Below are 18016 nucleotides of genomic sequence, written 5' to 3' on the forward strand. Positions count from 1 at the left end.
GCAAGTACTAGATTGCATGGATGATAGTTCCAGGTTTTACCTTTCAGTTCCTTTACAGTGGACAGATAAAAAAGGGAAGGGATTTGGGGCTTTACTCCTGCCTTTTTCAATAGCACCTCAGTGTGTTACAGCCAGGTATAATAGATGTTTCCCTGGCCTGGGTGGGTTTACAGTCTGAAGCAATAGAGGGTTAAGTGATTTTTTTTCCCAGCATCACAAGGAACGGTAGTGGGATTTCAACCAGGCTGCTCTAACCATTAGGCTGCACTCCTGCACCCAGGAGCTAATAATCGTGGAACTGAATGCTACATGTAGCCTTATGTCAGGTTTGCTCATGTAAATTGTACAAGGCCCTTCTGTGGTGGTTATCAGCTCTTTAGCTTAGTAGTTTGTTGAACAGGCTGCAAAAGGAGTCCTCTTCGCTTAGGTACTGTCTTTTCACTAGTTCATTCTTCAGGCAAATCTTTGTCATGCTAAAAGAACCATTATATAACAAGGCATATTAGTGGATAAGAGTAGTATTTCTTTCCCACAAAAACTAAAAAGACCAAAGGAAAAAAAATTGAGAATTTTAATCGCAACATGTTATGAGGGTTACAGAAGGCCTGCCAGAGATTTAGGATGTATATAGAACTGACAAGTCCCAGGGTCATAGCTAAAACTTAAGGATTTCGGTAAATCTCCTTTTATCACTATTTCATAAAAGTCCCAAACCCGTTACATCTCATAAAACGGACTCTCCTAAAAGTGAAGGAAATGCTCATAAGTTTTCAATGGGCTGACGGACCAAATATCTTAATTAAGTCCGTAAGATCTCATCGTAGCACTTCATGATATGAATTTTTTAATATATATTATATCAAATCAAATGTGGTTTCTACAGTGTCATCACACGGTGAAAGCTAAGGTTTACACTTAGCTTAAAATGTCCTGTGTCCTGACATGAACCATGTTTGTAAAGGGACCCAATTCTCAAAACAGCTGTTCAAGTCCCTAGAAAAATACAAAATAGCATAATCACAAAATAGAACTTGAATGTGATCTTTAAAAAAGCATCTAAAAATGCCTTAAAGATAAATGGGACAGGAAAGTACCTTGAATTCATTCTTTCACGTTTAAAGGATATGGGAGCAACCTGGAAGTGGAAATGGCCCCTTATTAATACTATTTGGGTGACCACTGAACGGGTCAATAGCATAACCAGTTCCACCCCGCAAACTGCTACACTGCTATAATTACAAAAATGCCCATCACTCTACCTCACGAAAGTCCCTTCGGTTCAGTAGTATCCCAGTGTTGTTCCTGTTCCACAAATACTTAGCTATGTTCCCCCCCTCCTTCCTCTGAGTTTCTATCACCACAAATTTCAATCAGTCAACTTGTGTTGATGTGTGGGAGCCAATGCTGAACAATTGGACCTTCCAAGACTGCATGTCTTATGCGACTAAGATGTTTCATAATTCTAATTCAAACTTTTCCTTGTTGGTCTGGCCAACATATATTTTAGGACAAGGGCAAAAAATCGCATAAACCACTTGTTCTGTGGCTCAAGTTGTGACCGCTCGCAGAGCATGTCTTTTTATTGCTGAAAGGATGTACCACTACGTTAGTGTCCATATTGACATGCTGTGCAGCGACCACATGCAATATGTCATCCGTGGATTGCCTCTACTTGGTGGGATGAATTTACTGTGAATGGGTCAGCATCTCTCCCAAATGCTTTCCTCTAGAAAAAGCAAAAAGAGGAACATTCTGAAAAAGCCTGGTGCGATTGTAACACATGCTAATATCTTTTATGCTTGTTTAAAAGCCAAATCAGAGTAAAGAAGAATACAGACCAACTGGGAATTCTTCGCAGCGTTAGATGGTTGCAAAAGTAAATCCCTATTGGCATACAATGCTCTTTTGTATGCCTTACGATAACAGACATAGTAGATAGCGACAGAAAAAGACCTGCATGGTCCATCCAGTCTGCCCAACAAGATAAACTCATATGTGTATACCTTACCTTGATTTGTACCTGACTTTTCAGGGCACAGACCGTACAAGTCTGCCCAGCAGTATTTCCCGCCTTCCAACCACCAGTCCCGCCTCCCATCACCGGCTCTGGCACAGACCGTATAAGTCTGCCCTCCACTATCCTCGCCTCCCAACCACCAACCTCTCTTCCCCCACCTGCTCCACCACCCAATTTTGGCTAAGCTTCTGAGGATCCATTCCTACTGCCCAGGATTCCTTTATGCATATCCCATATGACTTTATATGGATACCCAGATTCAAGCAATCTCGTTTTCATAAATTCCTCTTTAGCCTTGTACTCCAAAGTATCAGTGCAAAGACACCAGTCTCAAATTGACCAGTGGGTAAAATTCTCTAAGATGTTTAGGATGAAGGCTCAAATATTGCGGAAGTGTGTGTCTTATCAGTAATCTTCCTATATAATGTAGTGACACATTTTCCATCTTTCAAAGTTATAATATCAAGAAATGCTAATTGCATTTATATCTGTGGTAGTAGTAAATGTAAATGAACAATACTACTACTACTACTACTTAACATTTCTAGAGCGCTACTAGGGTTACGCAGCGCTGTACAATTTAACAAAGAGAGATAGTCCCTGCTCAAAGAGCTTACAATCTGATAGACAATACAGTTGAACCAAAATAAAAATTGTTGAAAAGCAGTCATGGTCTGTGAACTGTGTGGGTCTGCTTAGATTATCACACGTTAGACAATCACCCCATGCAACGTACCCCAATTGATTACAGCTGCAGCACTCATGTCCCTGGATTTCTTACACTAATAAGACAAATAATGCTTAGAAGTGAAATAAAAAGAAAAGTTTATTCTGGAGACAAGTAAAATAGTGGCTCAAGCAGAAGCTTATTGCAAGTCTGAAATACAGGAAAAAAAATGATTAGAGAGGCCCTTTTTCTCCAAGCCAGTTCACTGCCTTGGGAACAAAGAAGCTGTCACTCATATTTATTCAATACATAGTATACAATAATCCAGAAATTACCATCTTGGCACTTCCTACTAACCAGTCATCTGATCACACCTGCTTATTTTGGCCAACTACTAGAAACTTCTCTCCCACCATACCTTTGTCACAAACTCCATGTCCCCCCCCCCCACCTCATGCTACTTCAGCAGTTTTTGTATCACATATCCAAACTGTAATGTAGCTATTTTTCTCCGAGGACAAGCAGGCTGCTTGTTCTCGCATGTGGGTCGATGTCCACGTCAGTCCAGGAAGTGGCAAATTTTGCAAGCAAAAAATACTAACGTTTTGCTAGAGTCTGCTGGCGTGCATGCGGACAACTTCCCGCCCGTTGCGCGAGTGTGCCCCTTCAGTTTCTTTTCTCCGTATTGAGGAGCAGCAGTTTTCATCTGTGCTCCTCTTCAGGCCCAGGAAAGAGTCTTTGACAAGTTTTTCAGGCTTATTTTATGTTGTTTCCTTCATTTTCTTAAAAAAGAAAAAAATACTCATAGCTGTCCTTTTAGATTCCCCCCCCCCCCCTTTTTTTTTTTTAAGTTTTCTTTCTTTTTCGACGCGGCCAGCCTTTAGGCCTCACAGTCGGGTTCTCCCCTTTTTTTATAGGCACAATCGCGTCTTCTGATTTCGCCGACACCATTTTTCCCTTCCATGTCGTCGAACACACCCAGTGGCTTCAAACGTTGTACTTGGTGCAACCGGATCATCTCAGGTACTGATACTCATGTGTGGTGTATCCAGTGCCTTGGGCCCAACCATAACCCAGCCGCTTGTAGTCTTTGTCTTCGTATGAAGAAACAGACTCAAGCGTCCAACAAGAAGAAGCTTTTGGGGGCTCGGGTCTGGTCCTTCCACATGGACATTGGTACCGAGGTCATCAGCGCAACATCGAGGGAAGCACGATGTCAGGAGCAGAGGTAATGGCTGAGAGACCGCTCGCGCTGGGAGCAGTGAGGCGTCGAGTGGATCTCCACCTGCTCGAGGCCTCCTGTTATACAGTCCCCCAGGATTGACCTTCGTCGGCCCCGGCCCCAAGGAAACGTGAGGATTCCACTTCTCCGTGGTACCAAGGAGTCTCGATGATGGGCGTTGAGCAAAGGCCGAAGAAGCACCGTCATCGCTCTCCTTCGACACACAGTGCCGGGGAGCTCCAGGGCATCGAAGACTCGGCCCCGAGAAGCTCAGCGCCGAGAGGCTGCTCCCCTCTAACAAGAGGTGCCGATGCTTCGGTCTCCTGGCAGCCCGTGACCTGCTCCCGAACCTTGACAGATTCTGGCACCGGCTGTTCCACCGATCCCACAGCCTTCTCCGATGGCGGCTCTCGACGAGCGCATCCGGGCCCTGCTTCCAGAGCCTCTGGAAGGACAGCTGCGCCAGTCTGCTTCAGTGTTGAGGGTGCTTGCGCCTACCGTACCGTCTGCTGCAACAGTGTCTGGCCCTTCACCTGTGGTGAGGTCCCCGTCCTCGGAGCCGCTTGCGACCCAGGTCGCCTCCCCTTCGACGTCAGTGGAGAAAGCTTTGCTGCAGTCCAGGTGGGCGTCGACCTCTCGACATCACCATCGTCATCGAGGCAGGCTCAGTCTTGGAGTGCCCTGAGAGAGGTCTTATCCGATACTGAAGAGGAGCATTTGTGGGCGTCAGAGGAGGATCCCGGGTACTTTTCTTCTGATGAGTCTTATGGGATTCTCTCTGAATCTTCCCCTCCACCTGAAAGGAGACTTTCTCCACCAGAAAGTCTGTCCTTTACCACTTTTGTCCGGGAAATGGCTAAGGCTGTTTCCCTTCCCTATGGAGGTTGAGGATGAGCCCAGGGCTGAGATGCTCGAAGTCCAGGACTATCCTTCTCCACCTAGAGAGGCTGTGACGGCTCCTTTGCATAAGGTACTGAAGGAAGTCCTTATGCGGGACTGGTTGTTTCCCTCTGTCTGGTCCCGTGATCCCAAAGAAAGCTGATTCTCAGTATCAGATCCACGGATAACCTTGGTTGATGAGGTCTCAGTTACCCCACAATTCCTCAAAAGAGCCAAAAGTACTAGAGACTATGCTTCAGCACCCCCAGGCAGAGAATCTAGGACTTTGGACTCTTTTGGGAGGAAGACATATCAGGCCGCTATGCTCGCCGCCCAAATTCAGTCTTATCAGCTCTTCACGAGCGTACACTTGTGGAACTCAGGGAGGCAACTGTCCAGCTTGGTTGATGCCCCCCCCCCCCCCCCCCCCCCCCACTGGAGCAGGCTGAGCCTTTTCGCCAGGTGGTCAGGCAGTAGAAGGCGTGTCTAAAATTCCTGGCCAGGGGCACATCAACACTTTTGATGTAGCATCCAGAATCGCTGCCCAAGGTATAGTGACGCGCGGACTCTCATGGCTGCGTGTCTCTGACCTGGATCATTCAGTCCAGCAGCGAATGGTGAATGTTCCTTGCTGGGGGAATAACCTTTTTGGTAAGAAAGTAGAGGTTCTTGTTGATCAGATCAAGAAGCACAATGAGCTATGGATTCTCTCTCCCCGCCGGGCATCTTCTGCTACAACCTCCTCAACTAGGAGGTATTTTGGAGGGAAGAGGAGTTCGCCCTATTCCTATGCTAGGCGTAGGTACACTCTGGCTTCTCGGCAGCCTGCACAGGCTCAGTCCCAGCGTGCTGATACTCATCAACAGCGTGCGCCTAAGGCCCCAGCTGCTCCCCATAAAAAGCAAGGGATGGGCTTTTGACTGGCTTCAGTTATGCATAGCCACAGTAAAAGTGTTCATACCGGACGACTTGCCAGTTGGAGGGAGGTTAATATTTTTTCACCAAAGGTGGCCTGTCATAACCTCCGATTGATGGGTTCTTCAGATAATCTGGTTAGGATACACCCTCAATCTGGAATCTAGACCTCCAATTGCCCACCGGGAGCTCCCAGCACAAGCAAGTACTTGCAGAGGAACTCTCCGCCCTTCTAAAGGCCAATGCGGTCGAACCCATTCCACCAGGGGAAGAAGGGCTGGGATTCTTTTCTAGGTACTTCCTTGTGCAGAAGAAAACAGGGGATGTGTCCCATCCTAGACCTAAGGGCCCTGAACAAATTCCTGGTGCAAGAAAAGTTCAGGATGGTTTCCCTGGGCATCCTTCTTCGCATGATTCCAAGGAATGATTGGTGATGTTCTCTGGACTTAAAGGATGCTTACACACACATCTCGATACTTCCAGCTCACAGGAAGTATCTTCGGTTTCGGCTGGGAACACAGCATTTTCAGTACTGTGTACTGTCCTTTGTCCTGGCGTCTGCGCCCAGGGTGTTTACAAAGTGTCTTGCGGTAGTCGCAGCATCGCTACGCAGACTTGGAGTGCATGTGTTTCCTTATCTCGACGATTGGCTGGTGAAGAGCACCTCGAAGGAAGGTGCTCTGGAGTACATGCGAATGACTATTCAGGTGCTGGAGCTACTGAGGTTCGTAGTAATTTATCCCAAGTCCCATCTCACCCCAGTCCAAAAATTGGAATTCATTGGGGCTCAGCTGAACACTCAGACAGCTCAAGCTTATCTCCCCAAGGCAAGGGCAGACAACCTTCTGTCCCTGGTGTCCATGGTTTGAGCATCTCGGCAGGTCACGGCTTGGCAGATGTTGAGACTTCTGGGGCACATGGCCTCCACGGTTCATGTAACGCCCATGGCACGTCTACATATGAGATCAGCTCAATGGACACTAGCTTCCCAGTGGTATCAAGCTGCGGGGGATCTAGAGGATGTGATCCAACTGTCCACCGACTTTCAGAATTCTCTTCAGTGGTGGACTATCCGATCCAATTTGACCATAGGACGACCATTCCAAATTCCTCAGCCACAGAAAGTGCTGACAACGGATGCATCCCTCCTAGGGTGGAGAGCTCATGTAGATGGGCTTCACACTCAAGGAGCCTGGTCCTTCAGGAAAAAGGTCTTCAGATCAACCTCCTGGAATTGCGAGGGATCTGGAACGCTCTAAAGACCTTCAGAGATCAGCTGTTCAACCAAATCATCTTAATTCAGACAGACAATCGGGTTGCCATGTATTACACCAACAAGCAGGGGGGCACCGGATCTCACCCTCTGTGTCAGGAAGCTGTCCAGATGTGGCTTTGGGCACGCCGTCACGGCATGTTTTCTCCAAGCCACTTATCTGGCAGGTGTAAACAAGGCTGAGCAGGGTAATGCAACCTCATGAGTGGTCGTTGAATATGGGTGTCGTCTGCAAGATCTTCCGAGTGTGGGGCACCCCCTCGGTGGATCTTTTTGCCACTCAAATTAATCACAAGGTCCCTCAGTTCTGTTCCATCCTTCAGGCCCACGACAGACTAGCATCAGATTCCTTTCTGCCACACTGGGGAACAGGCCTTCTGTATGCGTATCCTTCCATTCCTCTAGTAGGGAAGACTTTGCTGAAACTCAAGCAAGACCGCTGAACCATGATCCTGATGGCACCCTTTTGGCCGCGTCAGATTTGGTTCCCTCTTCTTCTGGAGTTATCCTCTGAAGAACCGTGGAGATTGGCGTGTTTTCCAACCCTCATCACTCAGAACGAAGGGTCACTTCTACATCCCAACCTCCAGTCTCTGGCTCTCACTGCCTTGATGTTCAGACCTTAGAATTCGCCGCCTTGGGTCTTTCTGAGGGTATCTCCCAAGTCTTGCTTGCTTCCAGAAAAGATTTCTCGAAGAGGTGTTACTCTTTCAAATGGAGGAGGTTTGCTATCTGGTGTGACAGCAAGGCCCTAGATCCTCTTTCTACTCCTACACAGACCCTGCTTGAATACCTTCTTCACTTGTCAGAGTCTGGTCTCAAGACCAACTCCGTAAGAGTTCACCTTAGTGCAATTAGTGCTTATCATCGCCGTGTAGAGGGTAAGCCTATCTCTGGACAGCCTTTAGTTGTTCGATTCATGAGAGTTTTGCTTTTGTCAAAGCCCCCTGTCAAACCTCCGCCAGTGTCATGGGATCTCAATGTCGTTCTCATCCAGCTGATGAAAGCTCCTTTCGAGCCACTGAATTCCTGCCATCTGAAGTACTTGACCTGGAAGGTCATTTTCTTGGTGGCTGTTACTTCAGCTCGTAGGGTCAGTGAGCTTCAGGCCTTAGTAGTGGATGCACCTTATACTAAGTTTCATCACAACAGAGTAGTCCTCCGCACACACCCTAAGTTCCTGCCGAAGGTGGTGTCGGAGTTCCATCTGAACCACTCAATTGTCTTGCCAAGAGTTTTTCCCCGTCTTTATACCCACCCTGGCGAAAGCAGTTTGCACACCTTGAACTGCAAGAGCGCATTGGCCTTTACGTGGAACGGACGAAACCCTTCAGACAAGTCTGTCCAGTGTTTGTTCTTTCGATCCCAACAGGAGGGGAGTCGCCATTGGAAAACGCACAATGTCCAGTTGGCTAGCAGATAGCATTTCCTTCACTTATGCCCAAGCTGGGCTGACTCTGGAGGACCATGTCACAGCTCATAATGTTAGAGCCATGGCTGCGTCAGTGGCTCACTTAGTCAGCCTCCATTGAAGAGATTTGCAAGGCTGCTACGTGGTCATTAGTTCACACATTCACATCTCACTACTGCCTTCAGGAGGATACCTGACGTGACAGTCGGTTTGGGCAGTCAGTGCTGCAGAATCTGTTTGGGGTTTAGAATCCAACTCCACCCCCCCTAGACCCATTTTTGTTCTGTTCCAGGCTGCACTCTCAGCTAGCTGTATATAGTTTCAGGTTAATCTATGTTATGTCCTCGCCATTGTGAGGCCCAATTGACCAATGTTCATTGTTTTGAGTGAGCCTGGATGCTAGGGATACCCCACATGTGAGAACAAGCAGCCTGCTTGTCCTCAGAGAAAGCGAAGATACTTACCTGTAGCAGATATTCTCCAAGGACCACAGGCTGATTGTTCTCACAAACCCGCCCACCTCCCCTTTCGAGTTGATATTTATTTGTATGCTTTTTAATTTAACTGAAGGGGCACACTTGCGCGATGGGTGGGAAGTCATGCGCATTGTGCGCTGCACGCGCGCAAGAAGACTGGCAAAACTTTAGTATTTTTTGCTTTCAAAATTTGCCGCTTCCTGGACCGACACGGACGTTGACCCACATGTGAGAACAATCAGCCTGCTGTCCTTGGAGAATACCAGCTACAGGTAAGTATCTTCTCTTTACTGTACCACTGACCTTTTGGTTGGCTAGCAGACTTTTTCCAACTTCCCCCTTTTCACTGTCTAAATACAATGTGGTTTCAAACTGTATAAAGCACAGGAAATCTGACCCATAGATTAAATCTAAATATCCATTGAAGTTATCTTAATTACATTGGCCCCCTCTATATAAATGTACTTATCTACTAAAAGCTTGTAACAAAGTTCACAGTTAATAAATTCTTAAGCTGCTTGTACAATATCTTGCACTAGACATGACCTTAACATTGGTCAGCAAAAATACAAATCAACAGGTTTTTGTGTTCCATTCTCATGACGCCCCTTCCCTCCCCGTGATCTTAAGCAAGCTTCTATAACCTTCTACACACCCACACACATCTGTCTCAGTGAAGGGTCCACATCCCTTCTCCCATCGCTTGCCCAACAAATCACGCTAAATGCATAAACATGTTTTTGGGTCCAGTCTAGTCAGGAGGAGTGTGGGTCACATGGCTGTCCTTTCACAATTTCATAAGGTCACCCTGCAGCCTGATCTAGTTAGCAAGGATTGAAAACAGCACACAGAATAATTAGGGAGGGGATGAAATAAATCTTACAGGTAACCCTTGTTTCATTATTCAGAGGAGTGCTCTGAAAATACAAACATTAGGGGTCCAAGCCCCCCCCCGCCCCTCCCCAAGTTCCCTACAGAACCAAAATAAAAATTGTTGAAAAGCAGTCACGGTCTGTGTCCAACTCAAAAATGTCATCTAAATATATCTTCCAATACATATGTGAAAAATATTGCGGGTAAATTGCTCCAAATCAGAAGTACTCTCCCTATCGGGGCAACCGGGAGACCCGGGAGTAGAGGAAATGCCGATTCCATTCGCCAAGGGAGCAATGCGGTATCTAGGCATTTTCTTAAGCACTAACGCGAGGACATTTTATCGCAAGAATGTAATCGACCCGGTGGACAAAATTAAGCAGTTGTGTGCCCGTTGGAAGGACCTACCGTTGTCCCTGATGGGGAGAATAGCCCTCGTGAAGATGGTTATGTTGCCCAAGGTTCTTTACCCCCTACAAGTAGCTCCTATTTGGCTCCTACGGAAAGAAGAGCGATTATTTCGCTCTATAATCCGCTGCTTTATTTGGCATGGGAAGGGAGCAAGGATAGGACACCAGAAATTAGTATATAGCAAGGGGGCCGGGGGTCTGGGATTACCTGACCTGCGCATTTATAATGTTGCTGCGCTAATGCGGTTTATCTTTGAAGGGTTGGCAGATCATTACCGGTTTTTGCCGCACGGAGGGTTGGAAGACTGGAGTCGACCGTGGTCTTTTGTAAACTTGATTCATATGCGGACAAATACGAACCCGCAATTAGTGAGCAAATTGGCTTTTCTGAGACCGTTCAGGAGGGCATGGGTCTGGTGGAGAGGACATCAAGATCGATCACCTGACGCGTCTCCCTTCTTGGGCCTTGTGGGTAATGCGGACTTCCCGGCGGGCATGGGATACTCGATGTTTACTAAATGGCAACAGAACGGGTGTAGAATACTGGGTCACCTTTTAGTAGAGGGCGGGGATAGCATAGAGTCTTTTGATCAAATAAAAGAGGGATGGGATATCCCTAATAACAATTTGCTGCATTATATACAGGTGAGGCATTATCAATCTTCCCTTAAAGGGAAATATGGGGACAAGTGGACGTGGGGCCTATTGGATAAGATTCTGCTTCGTACTCCATTTAAAGTAAACAGCATCTCCACATGGTATAAGATACTACAAATGCACACTCCAACAGGGGGGATGGAACGGTTGATAGAGCAGTGGAACAGGGAACTGAGTACGAAATACACAATTCAAACATTTAATCGGCTTTTTAACACATTATATGCCATGGTCAAGACAGCAGATTTACAGGAAGCGCAGTACAAGATAATGCATAGAGCTTATATTACCAAAGCCAAAGGGGCAGCTATGGGCTTATGGGGGGACGGACAATGCAACAGATGCCGCCGGGGAGAGGGTACTTTTCTCCACTCTTTTTTGGAGTGCTCGAGCCTATCTATCTGGAATGAGGCATTTCAAATAATACAACAGGTCACCCACAAGCAGATAGAGTGGGACTATATAACATTACTACTGGGAGATCAAAATCTTTTGTTGACACAGGGCCTATCGCAACCACACAGGAGATTCATATATATGACATTGCTAGTCAAAAAGACTATTTGCAATTTTGGACCTCCGCTGAGAGTGTACCAATTGAAGCCTGGAAGACCAGGATGCAGGAAGTCGGCAAATATGAAAGCCGGATCTATGCCAAATCTCTAAAATCCATAAACAAGCAATATTCGAAGGTGTGGACAGATTGTTTACAGCAGCTAGGGTAAAGAGGGAAGGAGGCGGGGATGGGATGGGAGGGAATAGGATGTGTTTTTGAAGCGAATGGTGTGAGAAGGAATGGGAGGGAATGGGATGCATGAGATGAATGGATAGGGGGTACTTTAAACAAAAAAAAAAAAAAGCCGACACGTTTATGGCATTACAAAACCTAAGTTGTTAAATCTTTGTTTACTATTGGATGCTGTTCAGGCCATCTACTGTATGGAAAGGCTTTTGATATTACCTGAAACATTGTAGATGTACCTATGTATCGCATTGGTGACAATAAAAATTAATTAAAAAAAAACATATGTGAAAAATATACAGATGTATACAAATTTCTTCAAATCTGGTGACATATAGATATTGTAGCCCCCATTGCTGTCCCCTTAAGTTGCATACAAAATTTGTCACTAAATTTGAAGTAATGTTTCTGTAACACAATCTGCACTATGGTGATAAACTCAGTCCTGGATTCCAGGAGGGAGAGAGCTGGTAAATAATTTCAAATTGCCTCCACAGCTCCATCTTGAGGTATGTTTGTGTAAAACACCGTTATGTCAAGAGTAACCAAAAGTGCCCCCAGTGGAACCAGAGGACTGGCTTGTTTAAAAAAAAAAAAGCATATTTTTGACACGTGGAGGGGCATAATCAAAAGGGGCGCCCAAGTTTTCCTGAGGACGTCCTTGCAGGACGTCCCGGCAAAGGGGCGGGGAAACCTGTATTATCGAAACAAGATGGGTGTCCATCTTTCGTTTCGATTATACGGTCGGGGACGCCCAAATCTTGACATTTAGGTCGTCCCTAGAGATGGTTGTCCTTAGACTTGGTCGTTTCTGATTTTTGGCGATAATGGAAACTAAGGACGCCAATCTCAGAAACGACGAAATGCAAGCCCTTTGGTCATGGGAGGAGCCAGCATTTGTAGTGCACTGGTCCCCCTGACATGCCAGGGCACTACAGTGGACTTCAGAAAAAGCTCCCAGGTACATAGCTCCCTTACCTTGTGTGCTGAGCCCCCAAAACCCACTACCCACAACTGTACACCACTACCATAGCCCTTACGGGTGAAGGGGGACACCTAGATGTGGGTACAGTGGGTTTCTGGTGGGTTTTGGAGGGCTCACATTTACCACCACAAGTGTAACAGGTAGGGGGGGGGGGAATGGGCCTGGGTCCGCCTGCCTGAAGTCACTGCAGTACCGACTAAAACTGCTCCAGGGACCTGCATACAGCTGTCATGGAGCTGGGTATGATATTTGAGGCTGGCATAGAGGCTGGAAAAAAATATTTAAAAAAAATTTTTTTGAGGGTGGGAGGGGGTTAGTGACCACTAGGGGAGTAAGGGGAGGTCATCCCCAATTCCCTTTGGTGGTCATCTGGTCATTCAGGGCACATTTTTGTGGCTTGGTCGTAAGAAAAAAAGGACCAAGTAAAGTCGTCCAAGTGTTCATCAGGGACGCTCTTTTTTTCCATTATCGGTCATGGACGCCCATGTGTTAAGCACCCCCCAGTCCCGCCTTCACTACGCCTCCGACACGCCCCTGGGAACTTTGGTCGTCCCCGCAACGGAAAGCAGTTGGGGACGCCCAAAATCGGCTTTCCATTATACCGATTTGGGCGACCCTGTGAGAAGTACACCTATCTTCCAATTTGTGTCGAAAGATGGGCGTCCTCCTCTTTCGAAAATAAGCCTGATGATCTACTTTTAGGAACTTCCAACCTTAAAATCCCATCTACAAAATCGGATAAAGGCTTCAAAATGGAGCCTATTCCTGAAATAACTGGATGACCAGGAGAGGTCAAAGAGTTTTTATGAATCTTGGGCATAAAGTAGATTGCTTGTGTAATGGGATGTTGATGAAATAAAAATTTATATTCCACTTTTGTAATAATGTGATCTTCCAAAGTCGTTAACACATGATGAATATAATCTTGTAACTCTGGTGTGGGATCTGGAGTGGAGGAGTGGCCTAGTGGTTAGGGTGGTGGACTTTGGTCCTGGGGAACTGAGGAACTGAGTTCAATTCCCACTTCAGGCACAGGCCGCTCCTTGTGACTCTGGGCAAGTCACTTAACCCTCCATTGCCCCAGGTACAAATAAGTACCTGTATATGTAAGCCACATTGAGCCTGCCATGAGTGGGAAAGCACAGGGTACAAATGTAACTAAAATAAATAAAATAAATCTTGATCCAATTCAACATAATATTGTGTCTTAACAGTTGGTGACAGGCTTCAAACACATAAGCTTCCTGTTCTTGCACCACTATAGCACCGTCTTTATCTGCTCAGCAGATCACAATGGTAGAATTATCAATTAAAGTCTGTAACGATTGTTTTTCTACATGAGTTAAATTATTACGCGTCTTAAAGGAAAAAGCTGCAGTCACCAATGTCTCAAAAACCTGAGTATGATGATCCACTGGACCTGGAGGCATCCAGAAAGATTTTGATTTTAAAAGTATTTGGATTGGTGTGTTCTGTGCCATCTTTAAAATATAATTCCAATTTACATTTTCAGATGAACAAGCTCACTCGTGTGTCAAAAGGATTATACTTAGAATGAGGGACAAACGACATGCCTTATTGCAGAACAGCTAATTCACTGGAAACTGTGCACAATGTTTTCAGTCTTTCTAATTGTCCCTTACCTATGGTGACTGATGCACATTCTTCCGTTCCCACATAGTCTGCCCCTACCCTTGGAGGCTACTGACCTAAAATTTCCACTTGCAGATTTAGTAGATCAAACATTCAAAATCTGAACTTTAGGCTTCACTGCTTTCTTCTTCCGAAGAATCACTAGAAAACTGTTCATGTGTCTTTTTCCATATAGCTCTAACTTTTCTGACATCCATCTATGGATACACGAAGCCTTTAGAGTAATCTGCCTCATCCCGTTTTAAATTTATTTTTAATTTCTTAATATCGGCTCTAAAAGAGTTAATCTGTTTCTGAAATGCTGTCAGTTGTTCTGTGTGTGTCTCTGTAGTCAACAATTGTTTTAAAGTATCTAACTTAATCTGATATTAGTACGATATTGCTCCAGTTCCATTTAGTGGTATCTGTAATAAGAACCATAAGATCAAATGAACATTTATTGAGTACTGAATTCCAGCGCTCAAATTTCTGATTATGCCTTGTATTTTCTTGTGCAACATCCTCTTTGTTGCTTGAATTAGGGGGTGGGGTGGGGAGGGGGAAGGGGTTTATGTGGGCACTGTTAAGGTTTTATATTAGCTACATACTGAAGGACTATGTATGTCAAAAGCTGTGATGTGACCAATCTTGTGTTACATTCATTGAAATTGCTGTTTATATGCTTTGAAAACTTTAAATAAAACATAAAAAAAAAATAAATAGCAGGCCTAACTGCTAAACACTTAGGGGTCCTTTTACAAAGCTGCAGGGAAAAAGGGCCCTGCGGTAGTGGTGGGGTCCATTTTTCCTGCATGCCAGGGCCCTTTTTACCACAGCGGGTAAAAAGTCCAAAAGAAAGTGGCCATGTGGTAAGATAACTGTTTATCACGTGGCCATGCGACGAGGAGCACTTACTGCCACCCATGGAGGTGTCATAAGGGCTCCCACGGTAACCCGACAGTAACTGGGCAGCGGTAGTTCCGATGTAGCTTGCTGTAAACCCAGGTGAAAACAATTTATAATGAGCCAATAATTCACCAGCCTGTTCACTAAATGAAAGTACATTGCGCCATCCTAGCCTTAGCTAATCAACCTCTGCTATAAATTGCTGGATATACAGTCACCAATTGTTTTGGGGAAAATTCATTTCCTGCATTGATGACCATCTCCTTTTATGATGTAAAAAGAAATCTCTGAATTCTCACTGGTTTCGTGGGCTGATTTATGAAAAAGTGTTACTGTGTGACAGTGCACATTCACTAATGTAAGCCACATTCAAATTGGCCATTAATATGTATTAGAGGTTTGATTTTTAGTATGGTCTAATGCATCAGCCCATTGGGTTATTACCCAATTTATTTCTGAATACTTGAAAGTTAAGTGATGTATTGTCTTAGTGTGAAAATGATGTGTGTGTGTAGCGAATACTTTCTAGCAGCTTAACTGAATAAGGATAAAAGGATGTGTTTTTAAAACAGGGGTTCTCAGCCCAGCCCTCAGAACACACCTACTCTGGTTTACAATGAATTGTATGCAAATCTCTCATGCATATGCATATTGGGGCAGCGAATGCTGTAAATTGTGCCTAAAAATAGGCACTGGAAAAAAAAAAACCCTGCTTAAGCGCTATTCTATAACCATGCGTGGCTTTTAGAATAGTGCTTAAGTTCAGAGGTTGCACGTAACTTTAAGCGTGTCCATTTGCACCAACAAAAACATGGTGCAAATGGCTCTGACCTAAATTCATATGCAGAACCCCCTCATTCTATAACTCCGCACATAACTGGAATCCACGCTCCACCCCAAAATGCCTATGGCCCATTTCCATGCCCCCTTTTCCGGGACAAATGTAAAATGTAGGTGCGTACTGATTTCAGTTAGTAACAATTGTTAAAAAGCCAATTATCACCAATTGGCTCATTGTTCTATTAAAATGCACACACAATTTTTGGCATCTTTTATAGAATTAGGGGGATTTGTGTATATCCCGAAAACCAGAGGACTAGCTTGGGAACTACTGTTCTAAAGCAGTTGCTGGTCAGTGATCTTGAATAGCTTTGCACCTGTTTTCCTTGTTCCATCAAGTTCTGCATTGATAACCAGAAACCAGGAAAAGAATTTGCACTAAATATGTAACTTGAGTTGTAGGCCCCAGTCTGCTTCAGTGCACCAGTCTGCTTCAGTGTAGTATACAGTAAGCACAGAAAAGTTTGGTTTAGACACTTTAAAATATTTGGTTGGATTACCATATGATGAGATTGTGGCATGTTCAGCTACAGAAGGGATCTGTGCAGTGCACACGGTCTGAGTTATGCTGGTTTCTTTCTCTTTCAGTATGAAAAGATCTTGAAGTTAACCTCGGATGCCAGGTTTGGTGAGTGTGTACATTGTTGTTAAAAAAAAAAGTTAGGAGTAGGAATTTTCTCCTTTTTGTTCTTTTACAGTCTTCTGTGGGGTGTTGTTTTTTTTTAATGATTCTTTATATTTCATCATTTAAACCATGCTACTGTTTCCTTATGAAAAGCAGTCTATCAAATTTAATAAACTTTGTGTACAGCCCTCTGTGCCTCGTTAACTCCTTTGAATACCTTGCATTATCTCTGTACTGATGAAGCACGTGAGGGTGAAATTCATGAAACACCAGTACTTGAAGAGAAACAGGTGTTAGATTTGGTATGATCTTTCTGTTCACTTACTGCTATCCTTATCAGGAAACTGCCCTGTATTATCTCGGCATTCCTTTCCTCCATAAACCCAGCACTGCAGGAGCTTGTTCTCGCTGTGATATTGTTTGGTCAGCCAAGCTACCTGCGAGAAGCAAGTGGCAGTCCAGTGCCACTGATGTGTTATCTCTATTGTATTTCTTTTCTCCCTGGGTATCTTTCTCTTCCAGAATCTGGAGATGTGAAGGCAACTGTTGCAGTCCTAAGCTTCATTCTGTCAAGTGCAGCTAAGCACAGTGTGGACAGTGAATCGCTGTCCAGTGAGTTACAGCAGCTGGGACTTCCCAAAGGTACTGGGCAGAGGGTAAAAGAGTAGAGGGAATGCACTTAGGAGCTGCTGTTTTGTTTTGTGTTTTAATTGTACTGAGGTTATTAAATTGTACTTTGCTTTGATCTTGTGGAAAAGTGAATCATCACTTTTTACTTTAATAAAGTTCAGGACATATGCTCCCTGGGATACTGAGGGGTCACAGTTTCTAGGTGGAAAAGGCATGCAGGCTTTGGGACCCTTGGCTGTGTGGCTGAAGCTGCTCTGTGTTGTAGGCTGGATGTGATCTGACTCTGGCATTATCTTCTGTATATCTTCTTTCTTTGTAGAACACGCCACTGGATTGTGCCGCTCCTATGAAGATAAACAGAGTTCCCTGCAGGAGAGGCTGAGCGCTTGCAGCCTGAGGTGTAAGTTACCATGTTTCTGCTTAGCAGGCCCTTTAAAGAGGGTGACCAGAGCAGAAGGTGCACACGCCTACCGTGAGGGAAGTGAGAGTGCTTCAATTTGGGAGGGTATCATTTATTTTAAATATTTTAATGAAATTTTCAAGAACTAAAATAGAAAATATACACCCTAACACAAGATAGGTAATAGCCCTACAGCAACAGCATTTCAAGAGTGTGGAAGTAGAAGACCAACAATTAACTTACCGTAAACTACACAAGCCAAAAGACAAAGAGAAAATCTACCTCCCAAATTATAAAAAACACAAAGATAAGTAAATCTATCCATTACCATTAAAACATTTCTGCTTCACCCATCGTTACACTTCTAGATGAAATTACACCTTCACATTCGTAATAATAATAATAAAAAAAAACTATTCATAGTAACATAGTAGATGACGGCAGAAAAAGACCTGC

The 18016-nt window shown here is 44.8% G+C and overlaps 1 protein-coding gene across 1 annotated transcript in view; it reads left to right on the forward strand.

Annotated features, from left to right (window-relative positions):
* The window catches only part of COMMD4 (COMM domain containing 4), a 43872-nt gene that overhangs the window by 18610 nt on the left and 7246 nt on the right, over nucleotides 1-18016 (forward strand). The window contains 3 exon segments of the mRNA XM_030191398.1: nucleotides 16494-16533; nucleotides 17053-17172; nucleotides 17480-17560. Of these exon segments, the coding sequence (XP_030047258.1) occupies nucleotides 16494-16533; nucleotides 17053-17172; nucleotides 17480-17560 (241 nt within the window).

The sequence above is a fragment of the Microcaecilia unicolor genome, chromosome 1, assembly GCF_901765095.1.
Source record: "Microcaecilia unicolor chromosome 1, aMicUni1.1, whole genome shotgun sequence".
NCBI lineage: Eukaryota > Metazoa > Chordata > Amphibia > Gymnophiona > Siphonopidae > Microcaecilia > Microcaecilia unicolor.